The sequence below is a fragment of the Rhamphochromis sp. 'chilingali' genome, assembly GCF_963969265.1.
Source record: "Rhamphochromis sp. 'chilingali' genome assembly, chromosome: 11".
In the NCBI taxonomy this organism is placed as follows: Eukaryota; Metazoa; Chordata; class Actinopteri; order Cichliformes; family Cichlidae; genus Rhamphochromis; species Rhamphochromis sp. 'chilingali'.
In genome coordinates this window covers 19,574,815-19,602,425 of record NC_137938.1, presented here as the reverse complement: position 1 = coordinate 19,602,425, position 27,611 = coordinate 19,574,815, and the positions used below count along the sequence as shown (strand labels likewise).

At 41.9% G+C, this 27,611-nt stretch overlaps 1 protein-coding gene across 13 annotated transcripts; it reads right to left on the bottom strand.

Annotated features, from left to right (window-relative positions):
* Window positions 1-38: 38 nt before the first annotated feature.
* LOC308406525 (uncharacterized protein) lies at window positions 39-27,354 on the bottom strand. Of its 13 annotated transcripts, XM_080897583.1 has the most exons (33): window positions 27,211-27,354; window positions 20,590-21,905; window positions 19,580-19,858; window positions 19,355-19,459; window positions 19,121-19,239; window positions 18,776-18,994; window positions 18,514-18,601; window positions 17,985-18,137; window positions 17,456-17,553; window positions 16,967-17,139; window positions 16,746-16,865; window positions 15,841-16,083; window positions 15,495-15,629; window positions 14,362-15,381; window positions 13,939-14,082; window positions 13,658-13,807; window positions 13,306-13,539; window positions 13,072-13,212; window positions 12,780-12,953; window positions 12,484-12,684; window positions 12,231-12,389; window positions 11,763-11,966; window positions 11,488-11,676; window positions 10,722-10,927; window positions 10,459-10,527; window positions 10,290-10,334; window positions 9,547-9,609; window positions 8,033-8,212; window positions 3,653-4,027; window positions 3,024-3,146; window positions 2,676-2,795; window positions 2,514-2,594; window positions 39-1,832 (listed from the first exon to the last, which is right to left on the bottom strand). In XM_080897583.1, coding segments are annotated over exons 1-33 (6,957 nt in total). In that variant the 5' UTR covers window positions 27,212-27,354; the 3' UTR covers window positions 39-1,802. The 13 variants fall into 13 exon arrangements, with proteins under 13 accessions (XP_080753709.1, XP_080753707.1, XP_080753702.1 ...); XM_080897581.1 differs by having other exon boundaries at window positions 13,072-13,539; window positions 27,207-27,354; XM_080897576.1 differs by having other exon boundaries at window positions 13,072-13,539.
* Window positions 27,355-27,611: the final 257 nt, after the last annotated feature.

Genomic DNA, 27,611 nt, shown 5'->3' with positions numbered 1-27,611 from the left:
ACGTGCTTCATTCACAGACAGCCCAACAACATGCAAAATAATGCTTATTTTATTTTATTTTCCATAAAAAGACAGGGATAAGTCACAAAGCAACAATATTTTCAATTTTCTAAAAACTATTATTTTTTTCTTAATGTGAAACTACTTTTTTATCGAGGGAGGAAAAATGCAGATGTGATTGAGTTTTAGCTATAATAGCAATGGCTTTTTTTTTTTTTTTTTGTTTAAAAAAAAAAAAATGCTACCAAACATGCTATCTAGAAAAGATTCGTATGTTTTCTTCTCTATGAAAAAGTACAGGAAAAACAGCAAGTGAGAGCAACCTACTCAGACTACGTGGTTAAAAAGGCTTTACAAACTTGGTTGATTATGAATGTAGTATTTAACATGGTGGAAGCCTGGAAACCAGCTTGTGGTGAAACATCACAATACATCAAATCACATGAAACAGTTCCTACTTAACAAATAAATTACTGTATAGTAGAACACGTAGAAAAAAAAAAAAAAAAGACAACGTGTGCTCCCGTGAGAGGAAAAGCCACATTTATCGGGCAGCTGCCTTCATGGCTTACATGTGTGGCTATTGTGACAGACAAGCTTTTATATTTATTGACCTCACTTGACTGAACATACATGTACATTTACAATAGAGGTGGATAATAAATACATGGACATTCCTCATACAATCATACGGAGGTCTGTAGTCTTACAAAGAATATCAAAACCTGAGATAAACAGACCAAAAACCTGTAAAAACTTTTCATATCAACCAAATATGTTCAAAGCAGGTAGGACTTCTATTAAAATGAACAAAAACAGAGCTGAGTAAATCTCCACTGTTATCTGTGAGTTCTGTAAAGTCGGATGTACTTGGTGGACTACGAGAGGAAACGAATAAGAATGATTCAGGGTGATTCAGGCAAGACGAGTCTTAAATAGAGACCTCAAAATTCAGTAAAACACCACAAATGGTAACCTACATTTTCATGAGCAGATATGAATAACTTAAAAACCTCACATTTGTACAAATACTATAAAAAGCATTACTTCTATAAAATAGAGAAATATTTCAAAATAGATCAATTTTTTAAAAATTCAAACTTTACAAGAATATGTAGGCTACTGGTTCTTAAGCTGGTTGGGGAAGAAAATATTAACTTGGTTTTTTTTTTTATTTCTTTCTTTATTTTTGTACCTGAGACGTGAACAAACTGTCCAAATTTGAGCAGAAAATATCTTTGTCCACATAGAGATGTGAGGTATGTCATTTCATTAAAATAAAAAGTCTCTCCTGAATTAAATAGACAAGTAAACAACAAGAAAAAAAAAAAATAGAGTTCCCTTGAATGTGGTCTTAACGTTCCCCTAGCAGCACCGTGGGAAGAAATGCTGATAATGGCATCTAAACTATAATGGAAACAGTAAATTTGTATAAAATCAACAATGTAAAAACCACTAGGAAAAAAAAGTATTTAAAAGCAAACGTAACTTGAGATCACACAACTGCAAATGCTGGGATTTAACCAATAAACGTGTACTCGCTAAACTTTTACAACACTAGGATAATCTGAGGACTGTGCAGCTCTGCCTACAATGAACAGCCTGAAAAAAATACAAAAACTGAAAACAAACAGACTATTAGGAATTAATATACGCTGTTATCAATCATTTTAGCTGCAGAGTTATGAGTGGGTTTTTTTTCCTGTTTTTTAAGATATGTGTGCGCAAGTACAGCTGGTCACTGTGTGTTGAGTGCTGGGGATATCGGAGGTGATTGGTCAAAGGAACAAGGTGTGGTTCAGTTACAATGCTGATGCTCCGCCGTGCTTCTCCTGCAACACAGACATGTTTTGTTTATATGATCTCAAGTTGCTAAGACAAAACTGTCCTCGTCATTAAGCGCTAAAGAGTTGATGCAAGTACAAATTTAAGCAAAACACTATAACTTCATATTTCAGATTAAAGAGTAGTATCTAAAACTAAGGAAGCTTGTTTTCGGTGCTGAAAAAAAATTGGATAAGATTAGAATATTCTGTGCATTAAAAATATTTTTTGGACTCGCCTACTATTAATGCAGCTGTTCACCTCAACCGCTCACATGATTTTGCGGGATGAGGTTGTGGCATTTATTTTTCCAGTTCAACCTCAATTTTTTTGATTTTTCACATGTAAAAAATACAGATCTGACTAATCACAGCACTGCATTTGGCAGCAAGTGCACTCGTAGCTCAAAATGCGCACCCGTACTGAATATGCAGTGATTAAATAATATTGTTTTACCTCAGAGACGATTACACGACAAGTTTGCATCTGAAAAATTTGGAATGAAATGCTGTTATTTTGCACCGCACTCTGTGTAACGTCTTTGCTAACTATCTTGGAATTTCCTTCCAGTTGTTGAAATTTTGAGTTAAGGCTTTCTTTCCTTTTACTGCACAAACAAGCTTCCATATAAAACTCAGCCAAGAGAGCAAATACCGCCTTACGCCTAAACCTGTGTGTAGATTTTGTACCTTATCTTGGTCGATATCAGAGTCTGCGGTTATGACAATTCTCTTCTCCACGCGAGTTTCTGAAGATCCACTTTTTACTACCTGTACAGGAAGGAAAATCTATATTAGGCATATAAAGAGTAATAGAACGGGAAAGGCGAGAGCCTAATTTGCTCTGCTGACCTTTGAGATGTGAGTGGTGGTAGTCGTCACTGAGGTGCCACTGGTGGTCTCTGAGGTAATGGTCTGGGAACTGGATACTGTTGAGCAATCTTTGTCCTCCTCTGTCCCATCAACGGTCACCTGAAGGAAAGAAGAAAAAAGGGGGATGTACTGAATAATCATTTCTAAATCATGTGACATCAAGGTTTCACCGAGGAAGGCACGAGGCTGCTTCATTCTTATTTTGGAGCCCTTCTACTGATCCTCCCAGACCTCCTTATTGGGAGTTTTTGAAGCCACCTCCACCATGCAAACCTGACTGCCTATAGCTGAGACAGATCTGGGCTGAGCAGCTGCTGGAGCCCCTACCTTTGAAGACTCATAGGTGAAGGTCCTAGTCGGGATGATAGGGACCTCTGTGGTGGAGATGCCACTGGGTAAGGGGCTGGAGACGGCTGTGATGGTGACAGTCTGCGTCTGCACCAGAGGGGGCTGTGAAATGGAGCACAGCCCCATGAGTGGCTGTTTAACCAGACACTTTGCACCACAGCAAACACTTTATTTCACACCATGCATTAGCTATTGCCTTTTTTTTCTTTAATTAGACTTTCACCACAACCGCTATTTCCTCTCACCAGATTAGTTTATTGTATTCGAAACAGAAGAATCAACGTGTTAACGTCACTTCCCACCACCAACCACTCCAAGAGAAACGGTGAATAAACGGCACAGGTGCGTTAGAAAGATGATCAAAAGTAATGGTTTTGTAGCAGAGATTTTTACAGTGACCCGTCACCGTCGTTAAAAACTTAGCACACCACTGTGCAGCACCTCTGCAGCGTCTTGAGTTCCATCTGACAATAACAAGCACTTTCACACCAAACCGAATACCACCTTAGGAGAGTCACAAGTTTTTTTATTTGTATCGGTGCTGCAAAGGAGTGTGTCAGCCAAGAAGGGAAATAATCAGCATCACCCCGAGGGAGTCAGGAGGCTACCTGGAAACAGCGCATGACCTGTGGACCATCGCTCCAGAAATAGGAAGCTGGGGAAGATCCAGCTATCCTCCCAGAGTCAGCCGACACTCCGGGACACGATCCTTCTTCTTCCGGGATCACTTCTAAAGCATTACAGGAGGGATCAAAGGAAGGAGGCAGCTGTGCCATTTCCACCTCTACGATTGGCACCAAGTTCGCCTCAAACACTACAACCTCTTCCTGATCACGTAACTCTTTCTCAACAGTAGCGCTGTGGACTTCGACACTCTCGGGCTCGCTCTTGATGGGTAGGTCTGTAAATTCCAAACTACTGCTGGTTTCCTCATGTGCAGTCTTTGTGTCTGAACCATTGCTTAGGGGTCTAATGCACACACTCTAAAAAAGACATAAAATAGTTACTATGTGAAGTATTTCCAACTGATACTGTGAAAATGATAAATACACATGCATGCAAGCTAAAAATATGTACATAGAGTGGATTAGGCTGCACAAAGTATAGGTTTTATGAGGTACTGCAGAGACTCTGGTTATCTGATTGCACTTATGTAATAAAAATCAGCCCTGTTTTAATGCCATAGCTTAACAACACACAATGGCCACAATCATTTCTACATGGTGCATGCTAAAAGTAGATGAGCAAGTTTTATGAATGGTTACAACTTTATGGCATGCATCTTAACAATAAATAGAATGCGTCATGATTCAATTCTCCTGTTTAAATTTGGAGAGGAAGGACCAGTGGAATATTATGAAACCTGAAGTTTATATGAAATAATTCAATTCCATAAATGGAAATAAGAAGCATATGAACTGAATATGGAATGGCTTTTATTCTTTGGTCAACGTTGATTGTCAAAAAGTCATGCAACAAGGAATCTCTTGCAGCTGCTACATACTCCCTTTCCAAATACTGGTGGAGGACAAACAGGTTATTAAGAATAACAATTAAGCTGCCTCAAGAAATACTATAGTGTGAAAGGGTACTGATCATTTCCCCCATTAACAAGACTGCTGTTTTCTAGTGCATGTGAGCTCAGGAAAAAAGTCACAGTGGTCATCTTTTTCTTTTTTTAAAGACTACTGACAATATAAATGAACCTCAACACGTGTATAAAAGCCGGCTCAAAGTGATGCGGTCAAACATTAAAAACCTCTGGATAAAAGTCAAAACTTGTATCTTTAAAAGTCCAAAAGACGTCACAGAAAATGCAAACAGCACTGCGTTATCACTTCCAGTCCTGATCAGTCTTTGGAGAAGGAGAGGTCTGATTCTGGTTGGAGAAACCAGGGGTGGGGTGGGGGAATTGTGCCGCAGTGGAGGAAACAGGGAATCAAAGTCTCAACAGTTCAAAGGAAGCCTGAGAGAAAAAAAAAAAAAAAAGAGGGCAGCTTCTCAAGTGGAGCAGAGGATGAGAGGTGAAAATGCTGGAGTGATGCTGCAGAGGAAGCAAAGGAAGGAGAAGAGGAGAAGAGAAAGCTAGAGGCTGATGGGTAGATGGGCAGGGTGCGGTCTCCGTGGGTCACATTCACACCTTGTGTGGGGCCTCCGCAGGGTTGAGACGACCCCCTCAGCTGCGTTTGGAGTAGAAGTCGAGCAGGGGGCCGCGCGGAAGGCGGATGACAAACTGATGGGGGGACGAGGATGAGCAGGAGGAGGAGGGGGGAAAAGATGAGAGGGAGGAATTTTAAAATACGATAATGAACTGAATTTGTCAAATCTGAATTTGTGCAACAGCTGATAAAATTCTAACATTTTAAAGCCTTTATTAGAAAACAAACCAGATTTTATTCACTTTTCGTTTGTTTTCAGAGCATTGAAATGTTACATGCATTTTAACATGCACTTTATTTGTTTCCATGAACAACAAACTTTTCTTTCTTCTCTTGAAAAGACAGAAAAGTCATTCACACTTGCGGTATCTTATTTAAAACTATCTCATCAGCTAAAGCTGATGCAGCTGAGAGCTGATGGATAGCAACAATGCTATGCATCTCAAGTGACATCAAGCTGTCATAAAGGTTCATAATGTCAGCAGCTCAGAACCTAAAGTTTAACTGGTTGTTTTAACAAGTAGCTTTTACTTTATTTTAATTCAATTATCAGTCCGTTAGAAGCAGCAGAATCAAATCTAGCTCTGCTTAAAGTTGATGTTTACTTTTCTCACAGTAGTGAGTTGTAAATAAGACGATAAGCTGCCTTGGAAAAAAATTATAAAAAATAATATTACTCCTGTTATGAGTCGTGTGGTTGTTGGCTCATAGACTTTCTACAATTGTTCTGTTTCATTTCCAAACTGCTCGCTGTGAGCTGTCAGTACAGTTGGTCCATAATTTGTTGGACAAAGGAACAGTGTTTGTAGTTTGCCTATGCACATCACCACAGTGGATTTTAAATCAATATGACTGAAATGCAGACTTCCAGCAATTCAAGGTGTTTAACAAGTTGTGAGGTTTAAAAATAATGACTTTTTTTTGCCAATTTTAAATATCAGGTTTGTTCACTTGAATAAAAATGTTCAAGTCTACAACCTGCTGACATCAAATCTTCTGTTTACGTCTATTTGTGCATCTTTGAAATTTGTCTCCAGTAAAAAGAAAATCAAAACTGTTTGGCTGAGATCAGGTGATCAACTGGCCGTGGAAGAGTATCTCATTTCTTTTCCTTGATGGCCTTATGATCATTGGCTATTTCCCTCCTTATCAATACTTTTCTCTTCCCATCATTCTGGTAGTTCATCTTGGTTTCATGTGTCCAAACTCTTTTAGATGTTTTCTGGCAAAGTCTAATTCAGCCTTCTCGTTTAACCACCCAGCTGTAAAGCCTCTGTATTTCCATTCATTTCCCTCTTGATAATACACTCGGACACTGATACTCTTACCTTGCTAACTTGCTTATGTGTTGTGAAAATGTTTTTTCTTAACCTTGGAAATATTTCATCATCCACTTTGGTTGTTTTCTGTGGTCTTTCAGGCATCTCGGTGTTGCTGAGTTGGCCATTGAATTCATTATCTTATAAAACGTCCGAGATTATTGATTTGGCCACTCTGTAGGTTTTTGCTATTTCTCTGATAGGTGTGATCGGATTGTTCAGCCTAATGACAGTCCCCTGACTTGCTCTAGCCTCATATTTTTGAATAACATTTTGACTCAACTTGTTATGTTACGTCTGTTTCATCTGTCGAGAAATAATAAGGGCACAAGTTTCACCTGGCCATGAAAATGTTGTGGAGACAGTGCATAAAAATGGCTGTAATTCCTAAACAGATAATGCTATACTTTTGTACAAGCCCTTAAATTAAAGCTGACAGATGGCACTTCAATCACATGTTGATGACTTGATTTCAAATCCACTGCGAAACTATTAAAAACAAATGTCTATCTCCAAGAAATTATGGCCCCTCCTGTACGTTTTTCTTTGAAAACTCAAGTGCATACTGACAATATGATATTTTTGAAGGAATTTAAGTTTTCAAATGTAATAATCTTTGTGTCCAAGTCATCATGAAGCACTTGATGCAAATGCATGTCAAGTGAACGTCAACAGATTACATAATTACTCATGTGACAGCGACTAAATTGAAACTGAGTTTCCATCCGTGAAAAGCTTCAATTACCTGAAATACTGTCATTCAAATATTTACTCATGTCAATAACAATATTAATAATAATAATAATAATGTTGTATTAGCTGTTTGCTGATACAACTGTGAATGAGGCCTCATCTCTTCATAAAAAACAAACAAAGATGCTCAGAGAAAGCAGCAAAATGAAAAAGGTGAAAGCAGCGTAAAAAGAAAGTAAGCCAAGAAAAAAAGAGAGGAAAAAGAGAGGGAAGAGGGGAAATACTGTTCAGCGCCAGCACGTGCAAAACGTCTTGAAGGTGGGTTGCCTTTTAGTCATGCAGCAAATTTGTAAAAGTCAGGTCTGTCAGTCATGCAGTACAAACGTGTTGGGCTTCAGAGGCATCCTAAGCAGGTCTGATTCAGACCGAGTGACATCTCAGGGAGGAAAACCTGTGCCAAAGATGCCTCACCCACAGCGGTCTTTTATGTGAATGAACAAATATAAAAGTCAACGAGTCCGGCTGCATTCTTCATACACATTCAATTAATGCATACCGCATGCCATCAGCTCAGATACATGCACACGCAAACTGTCAACACTGTCTACATCAGAAAGAGCCTGAATGACTCCTCTTCACAATTTCTTCTTCTTTTTAAGCATTACTCAAACACAAGTAAGTGCCAAGTCAGTTCCAAAACTGCTCATCTTAATTAGCCAAATTAGATGTTATTTTTTTTACTATTTTTTCTCTCAAATTCTTCAACTGATAGACTAAATGAACTAAAAGGATCAGTTGTTTTTTGTGCCAGACTTACCCCATCCGCGCTGGGCAGAGGCTGACCGTTGATTCCCAGGGTGCGGAAGGGAGAGTGTGTGGACAGGCGCTTGTCCCACTCACTTGGCTTGTGATCTGGGACCGCCTCCATGAAGTTTCTCTTCAGCTCACTGATGCTGGCGTGATGCCTGAGCAGCACCTCCTGAGGCTTATCGAAATCCTTTACAGAGGAAAGTCGAGATGGGAAAGACGTTGCGGTTGAGGGGGGGGAAAAGGATGGAGGATGGAGAAAGAGGATAATACAAGGACAGAAAGTACACAGAGGTTGTCCGGGAAGGGAGAGGGAAGGCAGAAGATGTGTCGTAGAGAGGGAGAGATTAAAAGAAAAAAAAGTCAGATTATTTGGTGTTTTTTTGCCGTTTTGTGCAACTTTGGTTGATTTATTGATGATTAAATAAGCAGAAGCGGGGTTAACGTGATTCTAAGCAAACATAAATGTTTCAGATTCCTTAAAAAATTATCAGTATCTCCTATTCAAAATTCATGAGAGCAGAGCTGGAGCCGCGATTTATCAAGCTGATAAATATTTGGAGTCATTTGGAGCCGTGGTTGGGTAGAGGGCCTAAACTATACAGCGCAACACTGAGCATCTATTTCACAGCATTAGGCTCGCAGTGAAACATGTTAAGAGAAGAGGCTGCAAACCAAAGAGCAGGAGAAAGACGGTGACAGCAGACATTGTAAAAGCTCTTGAAGATGAAGGCTTGTTCCAAATGAAATCCCCGTTCATTTAAGACAAATGAACAACGGTCAAAGCGCTGATTTGGCAACATTTAGCACCAAGTTGATCTTTACAGGCAACCGCAGGATGTGATAGCAAATAAACAGAACATACTGCAAACTATATATCTGTAAATCATGAGCTGTTGTGGTGCAAAAGAGCAACTTAATGATAAATGTTTCACCAAATGGCATTTCTTTCATACACAACACAGCAGGGATCCCCCCCCACACACACATTTTCATTTCTACAGACTAAAACACTCATTTCCATAATTGTCAAGAAAATGAAATGCATTACTGACAAGTCTGAAAATGAGATGAAGGACAGAGCAAAAGCAGGAACAGGAGAATACTGATGATCTTGAATAAATAAGTGCATAAAACATGAGCTCGGAATGAAACCTGCCATTAAAAAAACAATTAAGGAAAGCTTCACCGTTCTTAGACCTTGGTGCCGCACCAACACCGCACGGTGAATCACTATGAACAGTTTGTGGATTATCAGGAGTGCAGCATCCTGAACAAGTTCAGATTGAACCCAGTCATTTTTTCTTGTTGTTCTAAACTCAACAGCACTCTCCTGAATCAATCGGATCAGAGTCGGTTGCCCCACACAAACACACATTTTTCATGTAATCTACAGCCGCTCGTTAACGCCGACGAGAAAAGTGTGAATCATGCCGCATGCAAGCGTGATGTTAAACAGCAGCCGGTGCGCCAAAGAGCAAGAAAATGCAGCTGGAGACCGACGTCTCCAGAAGGGATACCAACCTCCAACATTAATTGGCTATGTCTGATATATATTGAGTCACCCTCAATTTTCTTAGCTCTTTTCTGTGAAAAATGAAAAGAACAAAAAAAAGAAGGTGGGTTTGTTTCAGTTTCCCTTTATGCTGGCATCAACCACACCTCTTCCATGCACACTACGAAGTTCACTAATGTGTTAATAAAACAGAGAAAGTAAGAGTAAGAGTGCATGCACAGTCGTTTGTGTGACCATAAGGGACCAAAATCTGCACTACACTAACAAAGCAAAGAACAGATGGCTCTGGAGGACTGACCGAAGATTTCTACTCTTATACCGAGAAAAGAAAAAAAAGTGATGGAGTGACATAAATGTGATAAAACACCAGTTACCATGCCTCTTTAGTGCATTTAATCTATAATCATGCATGTGTGCATTCCAGTGTTAAGAACAGCAAGCAATGGGAAGAAATGATGTAACTGTTTCAACTTTTAAAAACAGCCAGTAGGTGTTAACGTACTCTGAGACTGTGAAACTGTTTGCGATCTAGCCATTGTTATATTTTCTACCTTTTATGAAATTAATAAAAAATAAATAAAAACATTTCTTGTGCATCGAACCTGATGTAGGTTTCATTTACGACCTAGCTGTGTGGAAGCACAACATGAGAAGAGGGTGATATTAGTCTTTGGGATGAGAAGCTCTTTATCATCAGAAATGGAGGTGGAGAAAATGGCTACGGTAGCATGTACGGCACTAAGAATCTGACCTTTCGCATTCGCACCACCTCCGTGCTCGTCGTCTCAGACTCGTGCTACCCCAGGGGAGGAGAGAGGAAGACGTGTTAGCATCCCCTGAATGTTGGCGTTAACACTCAGATCTCAACCGTGGTATAAGCACGTCTTCTGACATGCAAGACGCCTGCATCTGACACTAACCTGGATGTCCCCATTCATGGTGGATATCAGTGATGAGTCTAGTTCTCTCTGGTCCCTCCACACTGCTGGCTACAGCAGCAAGAGATACACAGTTCACACTCAGACACAGAGAGCGATCTCAGATACTTTAGCATCTTTCGCCACAAAGGCGTTGTACCATTCACAATAAAAGACTTTCTATGAAAACACAACATTTGTTATCACTTTTTTCCACACATATTACATTACCAACATTTACAACAGCAATCAGAGTAACTGAATACCTTGGCGTCAGCCCCGGCTTCGATTTTTGAGGGCTCCACAGCTTCTACGGTGACCTGCAGCTTCCGTTCCTCCTGGCGGCTGGTTTTGATTGGAGTGGAGGTCTGAGGCTGGTCGAGAGTGGCCATGGGGATTCCCGCCTCCATCAGAGCAGCCTGGGAGAAGACCGGAGCACTGACAGGGCGCGTGCCCCTCTGGGCGCTCGCAGCTAGACAAAACGCAGACAAAATGGAAATGAGTGAATGTTGGGTTTTAGCACTGAGCAGGCTGCGAGTGGAGAGTTTTGTGAGGATCACGGTGAGTAAAATGCACACGAAAACAGATATAGCATTAAAAATAAAACAGCTTAACAAGCATATGGCACACTTAGCCTCAATGCTGCACAGGTATACTGTACCTCATTTGTTTCCTTTGCTCTCATTTAAAAGGACAAGCACGCATAAGCGTAAGGATGTGATGTGGGCCAGAAGCAGATGTCCACAAAGTGGATCAGTAAAAGCGGTTCTTGTTATATTCCAAACAAATGCTGCAAAAAGGCATAAAGCTAAATGAGATTGAACCAGGGAAATGACGACGTTAAGAAAGCATTATTTCTTCAATCGAAGGTCTGTGAATAATGGAAAATGCTAGCTGTGAGCCAGTGTGTCCCGTGCAGAGGTAGCAGCTGTTAGAAATGAGTGTTTTTATGAAGCAAACAAGGCATGACCGTGTGAGGTTTTTTTTTAGCCACACACAAAACGAAAAAACTCCACACAAGGAAAAAAATACCTGACGCTTTGAGGTCACCCTCGAGTAGAACAAACCAATTATCACTGACACGTGTTTGCGAGGGTCTTTCTTCCAGGATCCGTTTCTCAAACCCCGGTCTCGTCTCAGAAATCGTAATCTTTTTCGTGGCCGCGGCAGGAGCAGGAACTGTGACCTGTGCTGGGAGCTGCTCGCGCTCCGAGACAGCGGCTAATACAAACACACAACCAGGTGTTACTCACCTCAGCGAGAAATGTTTCGTATGTATTGGCATACCAAGCTCTTTGGGATTATACCTGATTTCTTAAGGGACTTATCCAGAAGAGTAAACCAATCATCTTCCACCTCTCTCACTGCTGGACGTGGCTGCACCACATCCTGCTGCTGCTGCCGTACTCTCTCCACTACTGTAATTGTCTGCTGTGCTGTCTGCTCTGTGAGTGTAAGCTCTTTAGCAGGTCTTACATCAGGATATATATGGATGCGTTCCACCCCAGCCGCTGACAGAGTACAGAAAAAAAAACTAAAATGAGATCTGCATGAAGTTAAATATTCCCTCTACCTAAATATCTTAAATGAGCATTTTCCCCTGACATACTGCACCACCATACAAACACAATATAACTAAGGCTGGTGCAGTATTTCTGCATTCGTTTATAATGTGCTCCTAGTACAACATAATAGAAGTCGAGCACAGTTGCCATGTTATTCAGTCTGATAGCATCTCATAGCAAAGCCGCATGGCCATACAAGCAGCAGAATACCTGGTGCTTTTGCTGCTACATCCAGCAGCACAAACCAATCATCGTCCACTTTTCCTGCTCTTGCCATTTCAATCTTCACCATCTCCACAGGTGGCCTCACACCTTCCACGATCTTCACTCTTGCTTCAGTGGTTGCCACTAGATCAATAATAGGTTTGACTACAGCAACAAACACAAACATAAACGTAAATACATCTGATGCAAACTTTTTGCGCACAGCTTCACACAGCACCCATTCGGCGTAGAAATCTACCTGGTTGTACGACCACAGGCTTTTCAAACAGGACAAACCAATCAGCTTCTCTCTCAGAGAGGGAGGCAATTTGGCTCGCTCTAATTTCAGACACACTTGTCCTGTCTTGCCCGCTGTCCGCACCAATTACTGTCTTCTTCCATTTTTCGGTCACCTCAACCTCAAAAGTCTTCATTTCTGGAACGATCTGAGCTGGAGTCACTGGCACAGACAGAGTCAAAGGCGTTGAGTGATACTGCTATGACCACCATAGTCCTCTTAGAATATTATGTTTCAGTCTGAATTTACTGTAATACCTGTTGGTATCATGACTTCATCACGTGCAGTACCAAACAGAGCAAACCAGTCATCCTCTCTCTCTGGCTGGGGAGGCTGTGGTGTAACCTGGTCAATCTGAAGCAATCTCTGCTCTATACTTTTCACTTCAGTTGAAACATCTGGATAGATTTTAGTCTGCATCGACATAGAAACTGCAAAACAAAATTTTGATTTCAACACCGGCTACTATGAAGCACAAGATAAATCTTTTGTTGATCTTATAAAAGCACATTTGTGAGCTGCAGATACTTATAGGGACATCTGGAATACCTTGCTTGGGAGCCACTGCTTCCACTTTCTCCACAGCAGCATCCTCAACTACAAGCTCCCGCCTGGAATCAACAGCCTCTGCTTCAGTCAAGGCAGAAACACTCTCTCTGGTGTAAACCTCAACATACTCAGCCATGGAAGCTACCAACAAAGAAACGGAAAACTCGCTGTATGACACTTGAGGCAAAAAGTGAATGAAGAAACAGCAGGAGCGCAGCGGAAAATCTGCTCTACCTGGTGCCACAAATGAGGGCTGCCTAATGGGAACATCCAGCAGCACAAACCAGTCATCTTCTCGCTCTTTCACATCCTGTAGAAGTGCTACCCCCTCCCTTTCTGGCAGCATTTGTTTTGCGTCAGCACCTTCAACCAAAATGTCAACTCTTCTTTCTCTCTGCTCAAGAGCTGTTACTTCAATCAGAGAGGCACGTTCCTCTGGGTGAGCAGCAATTCGCTCTGAAAAGGTGACTTAGTAAAAAAAAAAGAGGAAAAAGCTCAGGGACTTTGAAAATAAGAGTACCTGCAGTGCTTAGAATAATTGGTTCTGCTAAAGCTGTGAGCCAGCACAGGGGACTTTTATGAATACCTGGTGGTGCGTGTGACGTTTGTCTTGAAAAAACATCCAGTAACACAAACCAATCATCAACTTTGTCTGACACTTGGTGTTGTAGCTTTTCTCCTATATATCTCGATCCGTCTTCGATTGCTATTTCTTTCCTCTCTTCCATGTGAGTAACTGGTAAGCAGAGTCAGGAGAGGCATCTTTAATCGCCAGCATTAACATGCAATTCTTTCATGAGCGAGTAAGGACAAAATAAAGCACAAGGAAGTTTCAAAAAACAAAACAAAAACAAGACCGAGCAGTACCTGATGGCCCAAAAAGCTTTTGTCGGGGAATAAAATCCAGCAACACAAACCAGTCATCAACCCGTTCAACGCTGATATGTGGTTTTTCTTTCTCGGGGTTGAAATGACCACCCTTGTCCACTTGAACACGTTCCACATCGGCAACTATGTAGGAAAGTGAAGACAGAATATTTGAGCGCGACGGAAAACAAATGCCCAGCTGGAAGAGAAGCTGGGCAGTGGTGGTTATTCTCTCTTTAAAAAATACATAGGCCGTATGAAAATCTAAAGTCGAGTATATCTTACACCTCACTGCAGAAATCAAAGCAAAAGAAAAGAGCAAAACGAAAGCCGGTTTGGTTAATATAATGCTAGTGCTTCCGGACATGTATGTCTTTATGGTTTTGATGATATTAGAATATCAGAGGGATTAGCATACTTTACCTGGTGTTTTGAAACCAGCTTTGTGTGGAGGCTGATCTAAAAGTATGAACCAAACATCATCAACTCTCGCCTGAGACAGATCTTCTGACCTCTCTGGAACCTCCCTATGTGGCCTCTCCTCCACCACTTCTGTCTTACGCCACAGTTCCTGTCTTTCTAACATCTCCTCTGATGCAACACTAGACTGTCCCTGCACGTCTTCCATGCCTTCCTGCTGCTGCCCCCTCTCTTGTACAATAGTCACTATCTTCTCAGTCCTATGCTGAACCTTCTTGTATCCTGCTACAGCAGCAGAGCCGGCGACGTCTGCATCTTGCCACTCCTGTTCCATTTCACGCAGTTTCTCTCTAAAGCTATCGTCTGTGTCTTCTTCACCCTCCCACTTCACCCGTTTTATTTGTTCTTCCAAGTCATCCACTTCACCCTCACTTATATCTATTCTCCGCACAGATTTCCTCACCACCATGTCCGTTATAACCCTGGATTGGATTGACTGTCTCTGCTCCAAATTGCTCTCTCCTTCCCTTAACGCTTCTACCACTTTCTTGCCCACTTGTTTTTCGCTCTCCCGCTTCACCATGATGTCTTCCTCCTCAGGCAACAAGTCCTTTAAAAACACCTCTTTTATTTGTTCTTCCAATTCGTCCACTTCGCCTTCTTCACCCTCTTTTATAACTCTTCTCCTCACAGATTTCCTCACCACCATTTCTGTTACACCTTTGGCTTGGATCAACTGTTTCTGCTCCATGTCTCTCTCTTCTTGTTTTAGCTTTTCTACCTCTTCCTCCCCCAGTTCTTCCTCTACTGCATGCTGAATTCTCCCTGCAATTTCATCAATTTCTTGTAGCCTTTCCTCAAGATCCCTCACGTCCCTCAATCTTCCTTCCAAAATTTCCTTCTCTGTAAATGCATCCACCAACATCACTGTTTCCCGCATCCTCCCAATCATTTCCTCAGTGATCATTTGCTGTTCTTTCACGCTTATGACCTGCTCCTCCTCCTCCCCCTCCGTGGTAGAGACTGGAAGAGTGATACAACAAACCATTTAAGTGCTGCAATTAATTGTTTTTTTTACCATTTTTTACCCAAAAAAGTGTGAAGGTTTTTGCAGAAAGCCAGACGAAGAAACTCACGTTGAAGTTTTTCAAAATGCTCAGAGGGAGACACGCTGAGCAGACGGTCAAAGTACAGGAACCAGTCATCCTGTTTTATCACCACTGGTTCCAGTTGGTGGTCCATAGAGCTCGTTTTTGCCAAGCTAGTTTCAGCTGACATCAAAAAACAAGGTGCAACATTTTTTGTATCAGGTGATCAAACAACAACAAACTTCAACCAGCTGAAACGAGAAGGCCACGTGGAGCCACGCGCCTGGTTTCTTACTGAGTAGTGCCGTGTGCATATAGTATGGTGGCAACATGAATGAAGTGCATGTTAAATTTGCGATATTTGACGCTACCCATGCACTATAAAGGTAGATACCTGGCTCTTCAACAAAATCAAAGGGTGAGATAAATGGAATATGAGGCTGATGATCCAGAAGAATAAACCATTCATCTTCCGTTCTCCTCTGCTGGTGATCGTCATCGCTCGCCAGATCCAGCCATGGCTGACTGACTGTCTGGATAATGGTTTGAGGACCAGCAGTCCCAGTCTCCGTGCCAACAGTACGCCCCTCCTCCTCCTCCCAGGACTGAGTGAAATTCTGCTCAAACTCCCTTCCGGCTGTGAAGACATGACGAGGTGATGCCAGTTATGTAATGGTTTTGCTGCAGAGATGACGACCGGCTGTGAATGCTGCACAGCGCTTCAAGCAAGCAAGATTTCAAGCTTTTGTGCCAGACTTCTGTGAGTCCAGTAAAGCGAAGTTAGTATAAAGATGAATGAAAGATGCCTTTTGCACTTTGGAACACAAACAGGCTCCAGATGGAACCCGTTACAATGATGGGCACTGGGGCAGTGATGAGGGAGGTCAGTCAGTCAAAAATTCAAGCATAAAGGCAAATGAAAATAAGCAAATGAAAGCGGTTGTGCAACACACGTTAAGTGCAAAGTTATGAAATGAAAAAAAAGAGGAACAAGAGCCTCAAGACTGGAAATACCTGTTTAGAGTTACATTTGTGAGGAAATTTATTTAATTTCTTTCAGATTTCAGTAACCAACAATACTGTGGAGTCACACCGGGGAAAGTACAGGGTACGTGTCCCATCTCATGTATCAGAATAGGTCACTTTCCAGACAAGCTAACTGTGCTGAACAGCAACAGTTTTGCAGGTATGGAAGCAAAGATGAATGGAAAAATGATGCAAAAAGGCTGTTAGATCCTACAAAGCAATCTGCGAGTAGAAGGTATGCCAAAAGGCATCACTTCACACACTTCGAAGTACCTGTGAATTCGGAAGAAGGCTGGGGTCTTTCAGATACCATCAGCAGTGACCAATCATCAACCTGAGTCCTGGCTGATGCTGAGACTACCTGCAGAAACTGGAGAGTTTCATCTCCAGGTTCTATAGCAAAAGAAGTCAGAGGGCACCTTATTGGACCTGTGGTTTATTGCAGGACACACACACACACACACACAGGTGTGACAACATACACTCACGCATACCTCCATCTAGGTTGCGAGACAGCCTCTTGCTTGCAGATCGTGTGAAGCGAGGTGCCGGCCGGTCGATCATGGAGCTCGCCTGGCGGGTCTGGGCCTGAGTACGACCGCTGTACCGGAACTTAGAGCCCAAGGCGAGGAAGCGACGTGAAGAGGGCGGCTCCACTGTTGAAACCCTGAGCAAGAGATATAAGAATTACATTTTAATCTACACATTATTTGACCATTACATGAACACTGTGGATTCAAAATTATAAACCCTGCACTGTCTTCTTTAAAAAAAAAAAAAAGGATTCGTGTTATGTAAAAAGATTAGCAACATGTTTGGATTTATCTCATTAAACAGACAAAAGCTTTAAGAGTGTTCAGCTTTTCCTCTGTGGTTAAAACTGCTGTGGTGCCAATACAGGGCTTAAGGTGGAGTGAGGAGTTAGCCAATTAACAAGTGGATAGGGAGGACCTAAGTGTCACTCAGAATCAAAGCGTTGTTACCTGAAGAAGGTATGATGTTCAACACAAACTTTCCACAGCTTCTTTGAGGCTTTGTAGTTGGGCAGCTTGAAACCAATGGTGCTTTCATACTGCTCTTGCTAAAAGCAAAGAAACAAAAGTCAAATTCAATGACTCCATAGCGACATTATTCTGCAATTGTGAAACACAGTTTTCTTTAAATAGTGAAAGAAACTGAAAGACATCTGAAAAGCTGGATGTATCTTATCATTCTTGCAATCAGTTGGCTCAGTCGTACAGTTACATTTATGTGTATAAGAAAACCAATAGCAATATAAACTAACAGTACTATTACATTTTATACCAGCCACTTCTGCTGAGAAATAATAAATAAGTCTAGGGGGTTAGAGTAAACCCCCCCACACACACAATCTATTGGTTATTAAAAGAAATCAGTTCTTTACATTTTTCAAAGCTAAGCTCAGAGGAAATCTATGGAAATTGGATCTGTATAGAACAATACAAAAATCAATACAGGTCAAACATACAGACTATGTAAAGTGAGATTTACCTCTGACGGCCTGATTTTGATAAAAAAGCTGCTCCGTTTGTATGAGATCTTGAGCACTTTGGGCCAAGGGAAACGGTTGATCCTCAGCTTGTCTTTGTAAACCATCAGACCACTGGAGCAAACGCCCAGCATTATATCAACACCGTCCAGATCCTGCATGCAAGAAACACCACGGAACATTTACAGCCCTGACCAAACACCGCCAGCCTGCTCTTGCAATAATCAGTCACCGGGGGGCAGACTTTCTCACGAAACACGAATGCTGTTTGAGGTCATGGAGTTTAGGATGTTATTAATCTCTCTTTTTTTTTTTCCAAAGGGGGATGACATCAATTTTGTAATTAAATATGGATGCTACTGCTGCAATACAATGATGCTATTGTAAAAAGAGCATTTTAAAATCGAATAAAAATCAATACATGCATACATACTCGTGACATGCTTCTATGAAAAAGACTGGACCACGTGTTAAGAAGCAAACCATTCATCCAAACCAGTAAAATAATTTTAAAAATAAAAATAAACATACCTTGGCTTGGTGCAGGTCAACTCCATACATGGCGAGCTTCTTGGCATTTTCCAGAAACAGCAGGTCTGCCTGGGCTGGACTCATTGATCTGGAGGCACACACAATAACGTTTAATTCAAAGACGTATTTTACTGTCAGAATCATTTTTGAGGCTCAATCATCTTCAAGCAGCTTCGAAAATGAATTAGGTTCCTTCAATGTATGCACACTGGGCTTAAATGAACACTGTGAAAAGGGCGTGTCTAGACAACTCCTTAATGACCTGTATGTGCGGTGCAGATCCATCACTTTTCCCTCCAGCTCTTTGCTCTGTCCGGGGGCCAGGTTCAAATCTTTAACGTAGTCTGTTCCATGGAGCTCGGGGTCATACTCTCCGAGTTCTGACTGGGCTGTGTAGGAGCCCAGCAGGGACAGTGTGACAAAGGAACAGGGAAGAACACCAAGCATAATGTCCTTTCTCAGCTGGAGACACAGAAAGTACCTGGAAAAGGTGTGAAACGATTAAGGAATTGAGTCTATGAACATTTATCCTGGGTTGAATAAATGCAGTGCAAAAGCTCCCTATTGCCTCATGTTGATCCATTCCTCCAAGCTGATGCTTGCTCACCTGGTTAGGTCTTCAGTAAGCTGAGCTGGATCAGGAGGGTAGAACTTGACGTTGAATGTAAACTCATAGACAGCACCTGGGACCTGTTTCCGTATCTCTTTGGTGGGTTCCAACCATGTCTGAGCAAAACGGAAGAAATGCAAGAAAATTTGCTCACTTTTTTTTGCACTGTCATTCATAACATCCAGTTATGCTCCAAGTAATTAACACTACAGAAGGGTAAAACCATCCTACCTTGCTGGTTGGGGTTTCCCAGTGAGCCAGGCCAAAGTAGTCTTTCTCCAGGAGGTTAACATGGTCACACACCTTTGTAAGAAGTTCTTGGCCTTTAGCATGTTTCTAAATGAGAAAGAGAAACGCAGACATGGGACACACGGCAAGAGAAACTCTTCAGTTTCCATGTTTATCATCACAGAAAAGCAAACGCAACAGTGGTGCATTTTGGGAGGGTTTGCTTACATCAAGTTCACACTCAAACTGAGCGTCGTCCAGCAGGGTGACTTTGCACTGCATGGTCTTCTGACGTTTAGAGCCTTTAACCTCTTCAGTCTTCTTTTCTGTCTTTTCTTTTGCAGGCTTCTCTTTCTTTGCCTGCTTTTGTTCCTTTTCCTCTTCTTTGATTGGCTCTTCCTTTTCTGCTGGTTCTTCCTCTATTTTCTCCGTGTCCTCCTGTTTCACTTCTTCCACTGCTTCAGGCTCTTTTATCATAGCCTCTTCCTTGTGTTCCTCTTGGGCTGGCTAAAATAGTCAAAACCAGACAATTGCCAAAGTGTGTTACAAAGATGAAAGAGAAAGTGGGAGACATTATACAGAGCACCATACTAAGGTAGTACTCAAATAACCCAGGATGAACCCGAGCGGTTGATACTAGCGTTAGTTCAAACCAGCATGGGTCATCTTTGTTTCAGACCAGCCTTTAAGCCCAAGTGAGCACAGTGATGCTCACTGAGCAAGCTGTCCACATAAAAAATTCATTAGAAAGCAAAACCCAATCAGCAGCATGAAGTGCTTTTTTTATAACCTTTGTCTGCAGTGATGTTCTTTTTTAGCCCTTGTTTTAGAAAATACAGTTAGAGGAGTTAGATAAATCCGTCTGGAGTCGGTCTACAGCACCTCTGAAAGTCTGTAATACCTCTTTTCCATCAAGGTCAGGCTTCCTGGGATCTTGTTATCACAAGGACATTGCAAACAGTCTGAAATCATGGCAGTCAGCTTAAAAATAGAACTGCACATTACTCCAAATAAATACGGTCTGTTTTTAGTGTTAGCTTTGTTTTTTGGTAGAAATATACAGGCAAAATATATTGTTTGACCCGTAAGTTTTGGAGGTCTGTTTAGGAGAGGCTGCCATATCTTTACATTTCCAGTGATCATGCTAATTTAAGCCAACTGCCTACTGGTTCTACTTTCATCTTAATCACAGCGAATCTTAGAACAAGTACTCTAAATGTGAGATTGTTAGGACTCACCTGCGCCTCTGTGCTGCTTATAGAGTGCTGATCAGCAGCCTGTTCAATATCTGGCTCAGTTTTAAGCTCGGGCTCAGGAGCAGCAATCGGTGCTTTCACCTGCTCCTCACTTGGTCCTTTCACTTCCTTCACTTCCTTCTCCTCTTTCTTTCCTTTGCTCTTTCCCTTGTCTTTTTTCTTCTCTTTGTTCTCTTCTTTTTCCTCCTTTTCTTCCGGCTTTGCTTCCTCCCCTTCTTTCTCTTTCTTCTTTGCTTCTTCTTTCACCTTTTCGTCTTCTTTTTTCTTCAACTCCTCTTTTGGTTTTTCCTCTTCTTTTGTTTTTGCTTTTTCCTCTTTCGTTTTTTCCTCTTCTTTCTTCTTAGCTTTTTCCTCCTCTTTCTTCTTCGCTCTCTCGGCTTCTCTGGCTTTTTCTTCTTCTTTCTTCTTTGCTTTTTCCTCTTCCCTCTTTTTTATCCTCTCTTCTTCCTCTGCTTTCCTTTTTGCTTTCTCCTCCTCTTTCTTCTTTAATTTCTCTTCTTTTTCTTTTTTCTTTGCCACCTTCTTGTCAACCTTTTCTTCCTCCTTCTTTCCAGCGTCTGCCGCCTTGCCTTTGACCTCAGCAGTTTCCTTCTTTTTCTCTTCCTTTTTCTCCACTTGCTTTTCCTCCTTTTCTACAGTCTGCTGTGTTGTCCCTTCCTCGTTTTGCTCCTCTTTTTTCACCAACTTTTCCTCCCCCTTTTTTGTCTCCTCCTTTTTTACTTTCTCTTCATCCTTTTCTTCTGCTTTTTTCTTGGCCTCTTTCTTTTTCTTTTTGCTACCTTTCTTCTCTACTTTTTCTTCCACGTTCTTTTTCTCTTCTTTAGGTTCTGCTTTGTCGTCTTTCTTTTTCACTTCTTTCACCTCTGGTTTTTCCTCCTCTGCTTTGGCCTCCTTGTCTTGACTTTTCCCTTCTTCCACCTTCTCCTCTTCTTTCTTATCTACTTTTTCCTCTTTGTCTGCCTTTTCGTCTTTGGCTTTTTCTGCCTCAAACACCTCTTCCTCTGAGCACTGCGATCGGCGCTTGAGGAAAGAGGAGAAGAGACGAGAAAGGCCTTTGCCAGCAGAGGTTCTGGTACGAGGCTTTAGCTGCTCCTCCTCAGGGGAGGTCGCTGCTTCGGCAGGCCCAGGCTCAGTGACCTGTTCCTGGGCCTTTGTGCTCGACTGCTCTCCCTCTGGGTCAGATGTAGCCGCCTCTGCCTTCTGCTTGTTCTCTGGTTCGGGCTCAGCACTACTGGTCTTCTGCTTGCCCTCAGTGTCTGCCTCAGTCACGGCAGTTGCCTCTGTTGTCATGGTAGCCACTGCGAAGGTGAAACAGAAGGGAGTCATAGATGAAGAAAGGTCACAGCATTGATGGTGTCCAACAAACCAGGTTAACTTAACACTTCATTTACACATACGCAGTTTTGGAACAAAAGTTTTTTTAAAATAAATTTTAGGACATTTTTAAACCATTTTTTGACATTTTACAGGTAAAACTAGTGACTTTTTAATCAAGACAGCAACTATCACATCAGCTACACAAAATTTACTAAAATCTGTGGATTATTTCCTGTTTTAAGCTCTATCTAATCTGCCTTTCAGTCATCGCCCTCGGCTCAGATTGCCAGCGGAACAGATAATGTTTTATTTTATGACACAAACAGGATTATTTCTACCCGTTCCTGCTTATTTTCTCTTAAATATTCTGCATTTTGGCTTACACTCTTAATTAACAATAAGCTATTTTTCACTGTAATTTTCATTATTGCTTCAGTGTATCGTTAGCTGCCTACTCCTTAAGAGTGCCTATTATTTATTAATATTCCAGGAAACATGGAGCCAACTGCCACCTACAGACTGCGCCGTGACTCAAACACACGCACGTATTTACACATGCACAAACATCATTTCATCGCACAATGGTCCTCCTTGTTGCAGAGTGTTTCTCTGTCTGCACAGAGATCTCACAACAGGCTCATTAAAGCTCACTGACACAAAGGAGGCATTCTGCTCCGGATTTGCCTATTAGCACTGTCTACATTGGGCATGCCTGGCTCTTCAAATCACACACGCCCCTCATGCTTAGGTCATCTAAGGCACTAGAACAATATGACAATAAAGACATAAATAAACCAATAAAAAGCTTATAAAGTTTTTTAAAAGTCATTCCTAATGTCTAAAATTGCAGGTCAATAAATTAACTCTTACTTCAGTCACATTTTGCTCTGCACAGTATTGTTATTGTATATGTCTGCTAGTAATGAGTAAATAAGCCACCTGATTACTCACACAATTTCAAATAGTTTAACACATCGAGATTTAAAAAAATATTTCTTAGTGGTTTCACGTCCATCTCATTTTACCTCTTGTACTTTTCAACCTCACTCGGTTAAGGTGAGGCTGACTTCTGTCAGTATGTAACAGAGCGAGCATACCTGCCCGTGTTATTACAATCAAAATGATGTGACTCGCAGTCCCAGTACTTGGGCCCTTTAATGAACACAACTTTGATCCTCTGCGGTGGCAGTGTGAGGACAGATCTGGTATATTTAGAAACTTCTAACCAGCTGATTAAATCACACAGGGACTAAAAAAAACTGCAGGTATTGTGCAATGGCACAACACCTCGCTTAAGCAAGTTACAGCCACTCGCATCGCAGATCAGCTCCTTATTTCGACTGTGCCGATGTGCACGCTCCCCTGAACTAGGTCTCGTCTGACTGGTGACGAATGTGGCTGTGTTTTTGTCTCGTCCATATGTAGTTCAAGTCCCACCCTGGGCTGGGGGAGGGGTGGGGGATGGGAAAACGCTAGACGGGCAGACGGGCCAATCTTCCAGATGCACGGGGCCGCCCCCGTTGGGTGCAGCCTGGACCTCTATACCGTGCACTTCCCACTGGCACTACAGGACAGCGGGAGAGGAGGAGGGGGGTACACATAAGAACAAATCCTCTTTAGCCCTCCCATTGTTTGTGTCCAGTGACCAATAACTGGGCTGAACACTATAACTAATCCTGCCTACCCTTCCCCCCCCATAAGACCCCCCCCCCCCCCCCCCCCGTAGGCCTATTCCCTAGGTCACCACACACACACACACACATATGCACATACACACACAGATAGTGGTATGCATCAATGCTCACAGTCTCCTTTGGGTCTTTTAGTGCTCTATCATCTCAATTCTGATTGTCAGAAAGCAGACATGCTCCTAATGGACCAGCTGAGCTTGTGTCTGCTGCCTCCTCCATTTTGTGTTGCCTATCTAACATCTCTGCTGTCACCCAGCTGAGCAGGCCCAACCTGCATCCTGACCAATTGAGACGGCGACCGTCACGCCACAGGATCTCAACTCACAGTTAATTTCTAGCAACGTGACTAATATCTCCTCCTCTTACACATGGATGAAATGTTGCTGCACCGAGAGGGATAAAACTGCCCTCAATACCATATAATTAGTGTCTCTAATGAGCTAAATTATAGATGAAGCAGGCCACCCTCCAGCATAAGTGAGCTGCTGGATCAGGTGTGAACAGAACTGGAGTCAAAAGAGGATGTGATTTAGAGTTTATTATGCTCTTAATTCATCTGAAGGTTATTTAAAAATCTGAAAATAGGTGATATGATTGAGTGAACCTGACTTACAAGAAAAATTGCATATGCTTAGTTATTAGTTATTAGAATAACTGCTTGAACTGATGCTAACCCAGCCACACGATCAAAGCTCTATTTATCATTCTCACACTCCGAAAATATATTTGTCTCGCTACTAAAACCGTCACACTGTTTACCAGTGACGCTGCAGCAGCACCGCTGTGTGCATGTGTAATAAAATAAAAGCAGAGGGCTGAATGAAGACGAGCTTGCAGAGACGCAGGAGGAGGAGGAGGTAAAGTGTATAAATAGCAACGTGTGCGCAAGAAGCTGGGACTCATTAGTTGGCCTTTACAGACAACCTCATATCTATTCCTGTTCACAACACGTGTATACATGCGTGCACCATCGCAACTGCACACTCAATTCCACTTAAAGCCCAGTTTTTGAAAATGGATTTAATCTGAATGAGTGCACTGCTCCGTCATTATCAGCACTGACCGCTGACTTAAAATAAGCGCGGCTCCCAAAATAACTGCAACGACGTATAAATACTAGAAGACAATGAAAGCATGTTTCCTGGGCACTGACAGTAGGCTTAAGGAATTAGAAGGAGTTTAGAGTTAATCAGCCCCCAAGTGACCAAGTGAGATTATCTCCATCTACCTGCCCACAGGATCTCTCTCTCTCCCTGTCGCCCTCCACCCTGATTCGCCAGCTCTGTGCTCCTCATCCTACATGCATCTGTATGTGTGTGTGTGTGTGTGTGTGTGTGTGTGCGTGCGTGCGTGCGTGCGTGCGTGAGCAAGGAAAAAGAAAAGCTGGCAGAAGCACAGTGGTGATCCGCTGTGCTGATTCATGGTTTTATGTGGAGCCCCGCCTACCTGGCTGAAAATCAACAGAAATGAACTGAAGACCAAGATATCAGCCCCTCCGCCACATGGTGGCTCCCATTAACCTCTCCTTGCAAACAGAGGCACACATGACAACATACACGCCAACACGTGCCTCGCTAACCTATTCGTGTGCGGTTAACATAGAAGCCTGCCTAGCAACACTGTGAATACAAGCACACGGGCAGGGATTTATATCCATATTTCGTCTTTACAGTTTTCATAAACACGTTTCTTAAATGATCACAGGATGTAAATTGCTACTGTGTAGTTATGGATTATGGACAGGAAGCATAGACTGACTACAACAAATGAAATGTAGCAATCAAAGATTGGGTCCACAATCTCCCGTGTGAACCGGAGGACGGTTGAACAAATGGTGTTGGTTTCCAATGGTTTATTTCAGTCTGGCTATCAGTGTAAACCTATCCCAAACTCAGTGCCACACCAATCAATACACACAGATGGTGTCTGTGAGTGTGATGCTGTAACATGAACCGACATGGGAAAACAATGAAGTACCGTGATTGATTTACTGCGGTTGCCCTGAAAGCAATTTCGAATCCTTTTCCAACATTACCTCAGCCGCCGCCGATTAGAGTCATAATATTTCTGTACATTGTGAACGAAAGCTTCTTTCCATGTTGCAGAGACATAGAAATACAGACACGTTATAAGATTCAGAATCAGCTTTGTGCCATTACTCAGTTTTCTGTCATTAAGTGAAAAAAATGTCTAATTTGATCCTAGAATTATTTGTGAAAAGGTTATGTTAAATTTACTTTTTCCTTGGTGTTTAATAATCGTAATCACTGTCCTAACTCATGAAGGAAAGAGCAAATGGCTCTAAGGGATGCAGAGTCTGTTCCCTGTTTGGTAATGCTCATACAACACAGTAGTAGTCTAACTGCTCGAATGCATCATAACTCCCAAAAGAGGATTAACATCAGCAAGCTCTTCTGGGACCTGGATGACCTCACTCTCACACAGAAAGACCAAAAACATCTTTGCGTATCACTTCAGCAGCTCTGTGTCCACAACACTGCTGATTCAGCAGTGCAGGAGACCCTCGGTCTTATCTGTTATTTTTAACCTCCGTGTTTACCTCTGTTGCTCATGCCAGCACTTGCCAGTTCTGCTGCATTAGTTCAATCCGCGACACTCTCCCTCATCCGCCCTACGTCACATCTGCAGCGCTTCATAAAAGATTATCTGACTATATATATTCAGCAGTATCATCAATGGAGGTGAGGCTTATTGGATGAGTTGCTCCGAAGTACGCAGGCAGGAACAAGACAGACACAGGCACAAGAAGCCCTGTGGTAAAGATGGGCATCTTTTAACCCCTAATACACTCCTCACGGTGCAAAAGCGAGCAGAAAATATGAAATCCAAAGCAGAGCAGCACCAATTAAAAATAAACAAACAAGCAACAACTGAACATCTGAACAGAGAAGACAGACACAAGAGCATCATCAGCAATAACACATTTTAAGTATGATTTAAGAGACCTAAACAGGGCGGCCATTCTCAGGCATCCCAGTCAATACTTTTAAAGCTCTTTATGTACCTGTCAGACAATAAAAAAATAAATGAAATAAAATAAATTAACAAAAAAACAGTTTTATAGAAAACCTATGTTTTTTCTCTTGTTATAATCTATGTTTATCAATTTTTTTCAATCATAATATATCAGGATTACTATAATAAAAAGAGGGAAAATTGCAAAGTGGGTTTTCCCGAAATGTCTAAATGCGCCCTCTTTTAGCAGAGCGATCAGTGCATTTATTTATTTATTTTACACTAAACAACAACACACCCTGCCTCCACACTACTGTTCGTTTCTAAAGGTGTTTTTTTTGTTTGGTTGTTTTAAACTAAACAATCCTCAAGCGGAACAAATTCATTAATTACGCGTTAATAATAATAATAATAAATGATCAATTACGTTTAAAATAATCTAAAATGTAACTTTTTCACCCTCCTTCCCTGAAACAGTTACGGGCTGTGTCGGACCTACATGCCGGGGTATTTAAACAATCTGTGCACGAAAATGGCGCCGAATGTGCAACAAAACAAACACACACCAACTCATCTCCACAGCCCCGGCGCATGCGAGCCTGAAATGCGGCTTACCTACTCCGGGATCAGCATCAAGGAGGAGACTGGATGGCGCAAAGACGGACAGAAAAAAATGCGATATTCCGCGCGTTCACACGAGAAACAATGCTGCTGAGCGACACATGCTTTGTTGTGCTTGAAGGTGTCCGATGCTCGTAAAGGGGTGGAGTCTCACGCCGAGGCTTGGACTTCAGCTGAGCGAATGAGCACCAACCAGCGTGGCTTACAAACCCATGCCAAGGCGGAGGAGATGCACACAACTTTCATATAAGGCTGATGAGGCCAGCTCCAGAGAAATTCTGATTTAATATAAAAATGGTGCATAATAATGACGTCTAGAACATTTAAGATGGTTTTAGAAATTGCTCATGAATGAAATTTAGTAAGGCTATGTGGGTTTGCCAAGTAAAAACCCATATT